We start from the raw sequence: 13424 nt of genomic DNA on the forward strand, positions 1-13424 counted from the left end.
CCGCTGACGACTCGCCTTTCTCAAGAGACTCGGTAAACATCTCCTTCAGCTCCCGAAAGTTGACCTCTGAATCCGTACTTAATTTTTGCATTCCGCTCTTCAGGTTTTGGAATTCCAATTCCAGTTTCTCGATATGATCCTTGTTGGTAGCCATGGTCGCAGGAACACGGCTCTGATACCAAGTTGATAAGAACCTCCACGATAATTGGAACAAAAAATAGATAGTGATAGATAAAGACTCCAATTAGGGAATGGAGACAACCACAAAGACAACAGTCTAATTACAATATTCAATCCTTAACCTGACTTCACATCCTAATCTTAGGGTGCGTTGGGATTGCAATTTCATAGACAATAAGTGTAATTTTAAACCAAATCGCAAAACACAAATCATTTGGGAACTGCATTTTTAAAAATTGCAATTTGAAAACGCAAAAAATCTACTTTTTCAAATTGCAGGTAAAATGCTTTTTTGAAAACGCAGAATTGCTAGTATTTTGGCATCATTCTGTTTGGATAAAATCACATATGTGTAAAGATGCTGTAAACAGGGATTCCACTATTTAGAGCATTCTCATAAGACTCTGCACTGCATTCAAGACAGAAGTTTTCGGTTCCCTGTTAGCCGTCTGGACGATCGAGCCATCCCGTCCAGGCGCTCATCTGTCTACTGTTCATCCATCCGGACGACGTGTCATTCCGTCAAGACGCCCGACAGACCAAGCATCATCCATCCGGACAACGTATATTTCCGTCCGGGCCTTCACTGTGTCAAGAAGCTTCTGTTCTAGCTTGCATCAGTCCGGACGTCTCAGCAGCCCATCCGGACGCCTCTCAATACTCGACTAGCAACAGATTCTTTCCAAGTTCAGAATAAGGGAAGATTGATTCAACCGTCTGGACGATGTGGTATCCCGTCCGGACGCCGTCTCCATAAGATAAGAATCGCAATTCAAATATCATCATCCGGATGTCAGTCAGCCTTGGTCCAGATGCACGTGCAGCTAATATGGAAATTGCCAATTCGACTTCAACCTTTCGGACGTACCTATCATGGTCTGGACGCTCGTATAGCATATATGGAAATTGCGTGTTGAAGTTCAGCCGTCCGGACGTTCATCCCCCATGGTCCGGACGCGCGAAGCCTTATATGGAAATTACTTGCAGCGGACGTGAGACAGTCCGGACGTCAGTGTCTCACCGTCCGGACGCTGCTCTTAAACAGGAAAGATTTTCAGAAAAATTTTCGAAAAATCCTGTCGCACAGTTGTTAGTCCGAATGGCCCAGGGTCACCGTCCAGATGGCGTCTGTATATATTACTCCAGTCGCCCATTCTGCACCTTAGCCTATAAATAGAGGCCCCTGGGCATTGAGAACTGCAAGAATTCGGTATTGAATTCCACAACTACTTAGAGACGTTAATTTTCCTCTGAAGCCATTACAAGTGTGTTGGTGCTGCACTACTTCTGAAGTCTATCTTAGGGGTTGGCCCTAAGGTAAAGGATTCCATTGAAGACCCTTTCAAGTAGGAGACCTGGTTAGGAAGTGTTTATGTTGGGTTACACGTTAGAGAGCAAGGTACGACCACTGCAGTCTGCATCAGGGGTATGTGAGTGTTACTGCTTTGTATCTAGCTTTGTCTTCTGAATAGTGGATATCCTGGGTTTGGCTGCCCTTGAGTGGTTTTTCTCTTAACTGAGTTTCCACTTCGTCAACAAAATATTTGTCTCCTTTAATTCCGCATTTAATATTTTGTTGCACACTGTTCACACATACTGTTAAATTAGAAGTCCATCTATTTTTCAAGAATTTTAAAGGCCAAATTGCAATTTTGCCAAACGCTTAACTATGTTTTTAAAAACCATTTTTTTTCAAATCGTACATTTTAAAACACACTTTTTGAAATCGTAAACCCAAATGGACCCTTATACTACTTATGGAAATAACTACCCACCATACAATAAGGAAACTAACTACATCATGGTTTATCCCACATTGACTAGTTGTGGAATAACATGGCTACAAAAGATAACCCATAAACTACTAACTCTAACCAAAGTGAATAACTGCATGCTTGACTCCACTAAGTCCTCCACATGCCCCTGTGCTTCCTTAGTGTTCTCAACTTCCTCCACGTGCCCTTGTGGTTCCTTAGTGCTCTCAACTACCAAGGCCAAGTATCGTTGCATAGCTTGCTGTGCTGTCCTGCGAGGGTTCCTACGTGGATCTCCATCATTGTCATATAGAGTTTCTTTGTGCTCCAATAGGCTGATTAAAGACCATCGATGGTGCTGATTTTACCTTAGGGTACCGGAGTGTAGATGTTGGATGGATGGAGTTCCTCAAGTTTAATTTGCTCATTGTTAGAATTTCCTTTGATTATTTTTTGTGGAAAGGAGTATTGAGTTGAGGCTTTTCCAAGTCATTATATGAGTGTATCTTCTACAATTTGAAATGGGAGGGCTTGATATATCTACCAAACCTGTCCAGAAATCATTATGATTCTGATTTTTATCTTGCATGATGTTTCCTGGTTTATCTTGTTAAGATATGTGGCTTTCTGTGGTGAGGAAGTATGAAGTATAGCTAATTTGAAGTATTATACAAATATGCTGTACAACCAGAATTTATATTTTTTGGATGAATAGCAGCAGGATTTATAATGTTATATGATTTGTGATAGAGGATATTAATTGTTGCACTAATTGAGGTTTAGTGGAGATTGTGTATAGAATAAATAACATATTCTTGTTATTTGCTTTCACAATATTCAAAGGTTGGATTATGAAACTTTGGTTTGATGTGGTTTTTGTAATTGGCTTTTTATAGAGAATTGGATGATGAGTTACAAGAGTCACTTTATGAATTCTTGCCTTGGAAGCAAAGCTGCAAAGGGATGAGTTGCAAGAGTCACAACATTCAAAAAAATATAATACAGCTTGTATTTTTTGTAATTAACTTCTATAACAATAATTTGAATTATAACTTATTTGTTGTAATCCTTTAGCTTAACATATACATTTCAATTGTACATTGTTGAGTATTAATCGAAACTATAATATGCAATTTGCCTTTTTTTTTTTTTTTTTTTTTCAATTACAATCTGTTTCTTTTCTTTGGGTTTATCATGTACTCGGTGTCCATATAAGGATCTCATGAGAATTCGTCTACTACGAGGTGATGCAATGAGTGTTCATAACCGTGAAAAGATTTTTGTCGGAATTGATTTCTGGATGCACAATAATTGCCTAAACTTCACATGGTTCACATGTTGCTAAAAAAATTGCATGTTAATTTTGTTGTTCAAAGGCAATCTTGTTGCCCTTAAAACATTACAAGCAATAACCATTTTGAACATCTTCAGACATCAAAGCATAGCAACATTCTCTTTCTTACATTCCCTAGCAACATCAATACTACCTATTTTTGTATACCCATATCTCGTATTTGCCCAACCAACCGCATCCTGTTTTGGCATCGGATTAAACAAATGATAGGCATCTTCCATCTAACCGCACTTTGCGCACCCCTCTAGCAGGCATTCTCTCAAACAAATCCCATTCAAGATTAATCCCATCTTTGATTGCTCACTCCCACTTTGGCATTCCATCAAACACTTTCCTAGTAAATTCAACAAACTGACACCTCAAATACCAGCCAATCACAGAATTCTACAAAAACCCACATCTACGATGGTAGAGCATTATAGGCCCTGAAAGTAGAAAACGTGAAAAATATAAAACTTCACCAACTATCCAAGGGTATCATAATGTGGGCGGGAATATTGGGGCAAAGGCTTCACTTCAAATTAAAAAAAGTTTCAAAGAATAGAACAATCAAAAAGAACAAAATACAAAGTCTTCATGAAACAAAAATTACAGATTCTTACCTTGACATCCCTGTGGTTTTCATAGCATTGAAAGGCACAGGACCATATTTCAAGACAAACTCAAAACAATTTTTCATGAAAGACCAGCCAATCATCGAAGAAGATAACACATCATAAACGAGAAGAGGTGGTGAGTTCTATTGAGTATTGACCAAATGACATCATTTCTTCCTGTGCTAAAAAATCATTCAACTCATCCTTGATAGGACCCTCTAATAACAACACCTCTGCAGAATCAGACATTTGCACTTCATGCAACTCTTGGATTTTGTCTTGGATTTGTTTTTCAACTGGATTACCCTGTTTTCGCACCCACTTCTTCAGAGTTTTCCTGCATCCGGCTAGATTAGAATTCACATCAAACCAAGGATTCTGGCTACCTTGTTTAACCCTCCACACTTTTTTGATCATAGCACCACGGTCCCTGTGTTTTGACCAACTAGCCTCATACTTGAACATTTTCCTTTTATTCCAGCAGATGTCGCTTGCCTTTGAAAGAGACACCAACAACAAATTGTGGTCCAAGATGTTTCTTGCCAGCACCATGACCTCCACAACATTAAAAATGGAACACCAACTCGCGTTTGCTAGGCTCTGTCTAATCTTTCCCTCGTGTAGTCCTTACAAACTCGGTCATTGCACCATGTATATTTCGGTCCTATATACCCCAAATCCACCAACTTGCTGTCCACCATAGACTGCTAAAAAGCCTTCATCTGAGCTACAGGCCGAGTTGAGAAGCTTGATTTTTCTGCTGATGTGGTGATCTCATTGAAGTCTCCCACACAAAGCCAAGGCTCCGGTGACAGGTGGGCTAAATGACGGAGAAGGGACCAGGCTTCCCCTCGTCTTGAAACCTTCGGGTGCCCGTAAAATCCTATGAATTTCTAGGGATTATCATCAATTCCACTCTGAATTACTACATTGATGTGCCTTCTGCTATAATTTTGAATCTCCACTGTAATAGTCGTATTCCACAAGAGGATCAAACCCCCACTTCTTCCTTTGCAATCCACATTGAAGGCCCGATCAAAGCCTAGTTTCCTACGAATACCTTCAACCTCCCTATGCATTGTCTTGGTTTCCATAAGGAAAACCAAGTTGGGTCTCTTTGCCCTCACCATTTGGGTTCCTAAGCCCCCGGCAGTTCCAGCTCAAGGTAATCATTATGATGGGCGGGGTTGGACTCCAGCCTCCGCCTAATCCCTCTGAGCATGAGGGGAATTGTTTGAAATAGTTCTACCCTTCTTTGCACCTTTTGTCTTCCCACTTGTCTCTTGCCCCCACAATCTTTCTTCTCCCATCGGTACCTTTCGGTTTCAACACTGGATATTTCGGGTTGCCAGCCCCTCTAGCCCGCTTCTTCCACGAGAGTTTGTTCCTCTTCCCATCTTCATAACCTTCTATTTGTTTCGATACAAGAGCCTTTTACTTCTACAGACTTCCTTAAGATAGGATGATCCTGTATTATCTTATTATTTCTTTGTGGTAGAACTTCACTCTGCGCCTGGCCCATCTCTCCTCTAGTTCCCTTCAAAACACGTGGAAAGTACGTGTCTGTATTTGGATCTTTCTCCAGCTGGATATGGTCATCCCTCCCAGGCTTTGCCACCTCATCTTATTTGCGGTTGAATCCCATTGGCCCACATATTTATGGGGTAATTTCCCACTGGAAAATGTTATATTTACAACACCAATACAACAACTACACAACAACCCCTTACATGAGAGTGTGTCCCACACACTGGGGCCCACCCTCATGTGAGGGGTTGTTGTGCAGTTGTTGTGATGGTGTAGTGCAAGAATCAATTCTCTTTCCCACCAGCCTCCGGAGTGGATTCTTCTATAAAGTTAGCTACAAACTTTCCATAAAAGGATGAATATAATTTCGACTCCTCCCCCATTCCACACTCCTTTCTTTCTTGAATACCATATGCTATAGATTGCCCAAAAAAGGCATTATCATCGGCATTAACGTCCCCCTCCACAATTGGCTCCCTAGGGTGTTTCCCAGTTTGGAAAGGGATCGCAACATTAACTACTACCTTCGGAAAGCTTTCCCTTTCCAAATGTGGGACAATATCCAGCTTGCTAGGGTTTCCACAGGTGCCGTCACCCCTTACCTCTTCCTCCATGGCCGCCCCCGAGGACTGGCTACCAGAGCTTTCACCATTCCGCGCGCCGTCGCTTGTAATCTCCATTTGCTCTTGCAGAGTGCCATTTGCTCGAGTGAGAATCCCCTTCCATTCCCCTACGCAATGGAAAGGTAACTCGCAACCAGGGTCCATATGGTTGTTCATCTTCCACATTAGACGTTCTACGACTCCCACTTCTAATGCATCTCAGCCGCCCATGCATGATGACACTGCATTTGTAACAAAACTTTGGTAGCTTTTCATATTTAAAAGCTATCCAAATTGAACGATTATGGACATGCATCATCCTCCCTCTAGCTAAAGGCTTTAATAACTCCACCGCCACCTTAACATGTAGAAACTCCCCCCATCCTGGATCAGATCCTCGACCTTACCAACTGAAGAATCGATCTTTTGTTCTGTCTCTCTACCCATACATGCGAGCGGAAGAGTGTACATCCGAATCCCGAGCGACGCCGGATCAAAGATCATCTCTGCAGGCGGCATTAGACCATCGTACTCTGTTAAAGAGATCAGGTTCCCGTCAAATAGCCAAGGACGTCCCTCCATAATTCTGGACTTATCCCATTCATACTCAAACTCGGCAATGAATCGGTTTCCTCCCAGGACTTTGAAAAACACCTCACCCATTGGCCGCCATGCCCGAATTAACAGTGCTCTGAAGAACTCCTTAGGGACGATACGATCCACCATAATCTTTCCGACTAGGCAGATCTTTCCCCTATGAACCATTGGTGCTATCTCTACGTCCTCCAAAGACACCCTAGAGTTTTCATCCTTGTTGAGGGAGAATTTTCCCCACATCTCCTGTAAATCCTCAGCCATAGTAAACTTCAACAAAACAGGTTCACACACTCTAGACAACCACCGTCACAGAGAGGACGACCGTCAACTCCAAGCCCACAGGAACTGGAGACACCACAGCTTCACCCTAGGGTTTCAGAGAGAAAAGCCAGAGGAAGGAAAAAAAAAAATCTCTATTGGAGTAATTATAAATAGGTTAATGACAATTTTTTTATCCAACTCATGAAGATATTTATTATAATTACCCTAAATTACGAAAACTATACAGTCAAGCATCTGATTTCGAATCAGTTGGGTCCAAATTGGCGTTCTCTAACACACGCGGGAGTGTCATGTGACAGTGAGGTCCATAAATTAAGGAAAACAATATTAAAAAGGTTACTTTAAAAAAAAATATTAAAAAAGTTGGAATTACTAAATTGAGAGAGTGGGAAATCAAAAGTAGTCAAAGAACCATTCAAAAAAAAAAAAATAAATAAATAAATAAATAAAAAAGAGGAAAAATTCAATTTAGGCTCCCAAACTACCACCCTTTCTCCGGATGGGCCATCCAAACTACTAAGGCTTGCACTTCGGCCCCACAAACTACCAAATCCTTGTTTTTTGGCCACTTTGTAAGTATCTGCCATCTAAATGGATGGAAATTGAGTCCTGTGCACGTGACTCTTGAAGCCCAAATAACCCGAAAATACCCCTAATTTTAACCTACACAGCTTTCCCAATAGTAGTTCCATATGACGCCAACTTGGACTTTGGCAAGGCAAATCCACGAAATGATAAACACAAAGAGAAGGGGGTCTGCAAGACCTATGGTTGTTATACCTGGAGGGGGCCCCAAATCATCCCTGTTCCGATCTGATCCTCCTGGTCCATCATTGCTAAACATTATCTAAGACAATTTATTATGGGTAGAGTTTTCCTCCAAATTGAGTTGAAGGAAGTTCTTCTAACTTCATCTATAACATTCACATATGTCCCTTAATATGATAGAAATACATATTATTTAAAGAACACATCACAATTTTATAAACTGGGTTGAAGCTTGAGGGAACTTCATCAGTATTAAGGAAATGTTTGTTCATTTACAATATTCAATAAAAATTGTTTGATATGATTTGTTTTTGTTAATAATTAATATATGACAGGGTTTGAGGAAAGATGATGGAGCAATATCGAAGCGAGACCTTAGAAGTAGAGGGTTTTGCCTTCTGCCCCTATCACGTGCATCATATATAAGTGGTTATGATTGAGGGCTTTACTTACCAAATGCGTAATATATGCTTACCAGGCTACTCTCATGGACCTAATGCTCGCCTGCGTTTTTATTGTTTTGGGCTATTCAGTGCAAATTGGTCGATCGACCTCTATATATGAGAAATGTTCATGTTCCGAGGAGCAATTTTTTTGTTTTTTTGTTTTTTTTCTTTTGTTTTTGAAGTATTGTAAGGGGTAGTACATCTTTTATCATAAGTTTTTTTACAAACTGACATGATAATTTACGTTGCACTTACCACATCAGTCGCTAAATATGGACTGTCACGTAATAGTCCACATAATACTTGTAAACTAACGTGACAATTCATGTTTTTTTTTTTTTTTTTTTTTCACATTTTTGTTATGGGTACAACAACTTTTTTTATAATTTCCTTACAAACCAATATGATAGGTCTATATTACACTTACCATATCATGAGCCACTAAAATATGAACTATATACCAGTAATAGTTCACATGATACTTATCGTGTTTACAAATTGACGTGACAGTTCTTATATCACTTATTACGTCAGCATTGCCAGGTAATAGACCACGTAACACTCATTTAATTTCTATTAAGTATGAATTGTGATCAATGTAACTAAATTTGTTAACTAGATGTAGTAAGACTTGTTTGACCGTTAGATTGAAGGGACGCCAATTATTACTTGTGATATATACACAAATTAGATATTCGACAAAAGCTTTTGATTTATATGTTATGGAAGCGGAACATGGAGTACATTTGGGTGGCTTTGGAAAAGGGAGGCTAGCATCACCTCAGTTGGTATATATCCTGAGAGCATCTCTTGGCGTATATTTTATAAAGTGTCCCTATTCGAAATAAGTGAAGTAATTCATTTTCTTTTCTTAATTGTTTAGAAGAAGAAAAAAAAGTCACTGAAGTCACCTTGGAAAATTGGAATGACCGAAAAGCAAAGAAAAAGTGTGGCCGTTCCACAGCCACACCTTTTCATCTTCATTTGTAACAACTATAATAACAGAACGTGTTGTTTGAAATGACTACAACCATTTAATGACTATCATATGATAAAAAGAACAAGGTTCCAGTAGAGTAGAGATACAAGAATATAGACACAGTTTGTTAAACAAAATTATTGGAAAACAATACAAGAAAACTAAGAACTTCAAGGTTTGGTAGCGGCCAAGGTGTTTCCGATGTCGATGACAAATCGATATCTAACATCACCCTTAGCAAGGCGCTCCATTGCCGTGTTCACGTACTCCATTGGAATAATCTCTGTGTCTGCCGTGATGTTATGTTTCGCTGCAAAGTCTACCATTTCTTGTATCTCCTTCATTCCTCCAGTGCAACTACCAGCAACCGTCTTCCTTCCTGTTTTAACAACTCTTATTATTTCTATGACTATGAATGAATAAAAAAGGATACAAATATGTATATATATATATATATATATATATATATATATATATATATATATATATATATATATATATATATATATATATATATATATATCAATTGCAAATTAAGTTTGTTAGTCTTATAGAATTACCCATAAGCAGAGGAAAGACGGGTAGCTCAAGTGGCTTTTCTGGTACTCCCAGCAAAACAAGCTTCCCATGGGACTTCAATAGATCAATTAATGGCAAAATGGAGTGCGCTGCAGATACGGTATCAAGGATACCATCCATTGTATTCTTGGCAGCCTGCTCAAATTTAATATATGTATCCAATTACAAACCCAATCTTATAAAGTAGTAATTAAATGATTAAATTTATCAATTCTTATAAGCTTAAGCTTTTTAGACAAATGTTGATTTAAACATGATATTAGAAGAGGTCATGAGTTCTAACTTTGTCTCTCATTCATTTACCTTTAATTTTAATTAAATATTACACGTGTTGAGCCTTATATATTAAAAGGGAGTTTGAACCCACAAGTGATAGAGATTGTTAAAATATTGTTTAAATGATTAAATTTAGTTTTTCTTACAAACTGAAAACTTTTAGGACAATTGAGTGATTTAACACCATTATCAAAAAGTACAACTATCATGAGAAGATCATAATGTAAGCTATAATATTTACCTGCACTTGTTCTTGGTCACGGCTAAGCAAAAATGAGTCAGCACCAAGATGTTCCAAAGCCTCATCCTTCTTGCTAATGGAGGTGCTAATTACCGTCACTTTCGCCCCAAAAGCCTTTGCAAATTTAACAGCTAGATGACCAAGTCCACCTAGGCCAACAACTCCAATATGCTTACCTGGCTCGGCGAGACCATAATATTTCAAAGGACTATAAACTGTGATCCCGGCACAAAGTAGGGGAGCACTGGCGTCAAGTGGGATGTTTTCCGGGAAGTGAATGATATAGCGCTCGTTAGCTACCATTGTGTCTGAGTAGCCTCCATATGTGAGTGTTCCATCGGAGTAAAAAGAATTGTCGGTAAGAATCATTTTGGGACAATAAACTTCAAGGTCATTCATACAGTTCTCGCAGGAATGGCATGCACCGACCACGCATCCCACGCCCACTTTGTCTCCTACTTTAACTTTCTTCACCTTGCTCCCCACTTCTGTCACTTCCCCAACCAATTCGTGCCTGCAAGTCGAAATTTAAAACGAACCCATGATATATAGTGGAAATAAAATAAGCTAACCATCTTCATCAAAATTACGATTTAATTACGTCCATGCCAGGAAAGCAAAACTTTCATTAATGCATCAGAAAAATTGAAAGGTTTTGCTGAATTTCTTTTAGACGACTCAATCCCAGCAAAATAAATAAATAAATAGTCTCCTCCAAAATAAAGAGAAAGTAGTGATTGTAGATGGATGATTCATATAGAAGAGTAATGAGAATTTGCTAGCTAGGAAACACACCCGGGGACAAGTGGGTAGGTGGACGTGCCCCCCCATTCGTTTTTGATCATGTGAAGGTCCGAGTGGCATATCCCACAATAAAGAACTCTGAACGTTACGTCATCATCTCCCGTTGCTCTGCGGGCATATATATTATATACCATTGGTATCACAATTTAACCACGAAATGTTAAGCATGCATTTGTGGAAAAACAAATCAAGTAAAGAGAAAGAGTACCTTCTCGAGAATTTGAAGGGCGAGAGGATCCCCGAAGTGTCCCTAGCCGCCCATCCGAAGGCCTTCTTCGGGTGCTCTTGTTCTGGTGATTTTGCCATCTAGCTCTTCTCACACGTAGAAATTAAGCAGCTACGAACGAATTATGGTAACAAAAAAGGTGGCAGTTTATACAGGAAAAGTGTATTTGAAAGAGGGATATATGATATACAATGAGCATGTGATATATATATATATATATATACACATATTGGTCATGGGCTGACGTATTCAGTGAGCTAGCTAATGGTTTTTATGGACTAATTGCATGTTACAGTGATTATAAAAGTTCCAAGTCATAGGCTCGGAATTGTAGACTCAAGTTCCTGACGTATTGAGTGAGCTAATGACATTGAGAGTGGCGGCTCTAATATAATTATATATTTATATCTTGCGGACTACGCCAGTTCCTGGATTGTGGCTTCTCACATTATAGCACGTACACTACTTTTCCTTCCGCCAATTGATTGTGGCCTAGGCCTGGGCTTGTGTTTGGATTTATGATCCACCACAAGGCCACAATATATGCATCCCACCCTATAGGACTCTGAAAAGACAGCTCCTAAGGCCCGCTACTAGGGGTGTAAATCCGGGCCGGTTATAACCGGACCGGAACCGGATCCGGGCACTAACCGGGCCCGGAAAACCGGTAACCGGGTAGGTACCCTGTTTTTTAAAACCGGGTTACCCGGTCCCGGTCCCGGGTTCATGTTTTCAAAATACCCAGTTAAACCGGGAACCCGGGACCGGGTTGTAAATTATTAACACAAAAAAAAAAAAAAAAAAAAAAAAAAAAAAAAAGAAACCCCTTCCCTTTTACCGTTTTACGCTTTTATGTGTGTCGTTTTAAGCTTTAACCGGTTAACCCTAAATCTAAAATCATACACTCACTTAGTCTATTCTTCATTTCTTCACGCTTTTACAAGATAACCCACTGTCCGCCGCTTACCTGCTAGCCTGCTATCACTCTTCTTCTTTCCTTTTTTTTTCCTCTGTCGGCATCACCGTGTGACCGTGTCACACTATCACTGACTCTCTCTTCTTGTGATCTTGTCTTCATTTCTTCTTCATTTCTTTTTTCTTGTGAATTTGCTCAGCTTTTTCGCACTCATGTTGGCATTGACCCAGATGCTCATATTGACTTGCATGAGCTGGGGATGGAGCTCTGTTCTGAGGCACTTGAGGAGACGGTTACAAGTGAAGAAGCACAAGGTCTTTTTGACAAGGCTGCTGCTAAGTTCCAGGAGGTAGCTGCTTTGGCTTTCTTCAATTGGGGAAATGTTCATATGTGTGCAGCAAGGAAACGCATTCCCTTAGATGAATCTGCTGGAAAGGAGGTAGTGGCAGCACAACTTCATGTGGCTTATGACTGGGTTAAGGGAAGATATTCTCTGGCCAGAGAGAAGTATGAGGAGGCACTCCTGATTAAACCGGACTTTTATGAGGGGTTGCTGGCTCTTGGGCAGCAGCAATTTGAAATGGCCAAACTTCATTGGTCATTTGCACTTGCCAAGAAGATGGATCTTTCTAGTTGGGATTCTGCCGAAACTCTTAAACTTTTTGACAGTGCAGAGGAAAAGATGAAGGCTGCAACCGAGATGTGGGAGAAGCTGGAGGAGCAGAGAGCAAATGAGCTAAAAGATCCGCATAACTGAATGTAAAGCCCAATGAAATCTCTCCCCCCCCCAAAAAAAAGGCCCAATGCCTAAAATATTAAAAACAGGCCCAAAATATATATATATATATATATATATATATATATATATATATATATATATATATATATATATATATATATTAACCCGGTTTAGGTACCTGGTTTACCCGGAAAACCGGGTACACCCGGGTAACCGGAATCCCGGTTACCCGGGGTACCCGGACCCGGGCCCGGTTATTGAAAATCCAATAACCGGGACCCCGGTTCCGGTTCCCGGTTTTGGCCAATAACCGGGAACCGGAACCGGATTTACACCCCTACCCGCTACTATGCCGTTTCCCCCGATTATTGTGAATTGGTGTCCACGAGTTACAACATATATGCCTCCAAAATACAGTGGAGCTAGACTCTGTATTTTGGAGTCATACGGGTGTAAATGTTTAAATGACGGGAGATGTTACACATTTATTTTTTCACATTTTTTTACCATTTTTTATAAATTAATTATTGAAATATTTGTCGAATCACACGTTGGTTT

The 13424-nt window shown here is 39.9% G+C and overlaps 2 protein-coding genes across 2 annotated transcripts; one reads left to right on the plus strand and one right to left on the minus strand.

Annotated features, from left to right (window-relative positions):
• Positions 1–9117: 9117 nt before the first annotated feature.
• Positions 9118–11403, minus strand: LOC133875313 (probable mannitol dehydrogenase). The gene is made up of 5 exons (XM_062313409.1): positions 11194–11403; positions 10977–11093; positions 10182–10695; positions 9646–9799; positions 9118–9464 (listed from the first exon to the last, which is right to left on the minus strand). The coding sequence occupies exons 1-5, from the start codon at positions 11289–11291 to the stop codon at positions 9256–9258; spliced, it is 1092 nt and encodes a 363-aa protein (XP_062169393.1). The 5' UTR covers positions 11292–11403; the 3' UTR covers positions 9118–9255.
• Positions 11336–12938, plus strand: LOC133876194 (protein CLMP1-like). Its single transcript, XM_062314479.1, has 2 exons — positions 11336–11410; positions 12186–12938. Exons 1-2 carry the CDS (start codon positions 11336–11338, stop codon positions 12882–12884), a joined length of 774 nt encoding a protein of 257 aa, XP_062170463.1. The 3' UTR covers positions 12885–12938.
• The last annotated feature ends 486 nt before the right edge of the window (positions 12939–13424 follow it).

This window comes from Alnus glutinosa, chromosome 8 (assembly GCF_958979055.1).
Source record: "Alnus glutinosa chromosome 8, dhAlnGlut1.1, whole genome shotgun sequence".
Classification (NCBI taxonomy): Eukaryota; Viridiplantae; Streptophyta; class Magnoliopsida; order Fagales; family Betulaceae; genus Alnus; species Alnus glutinosa.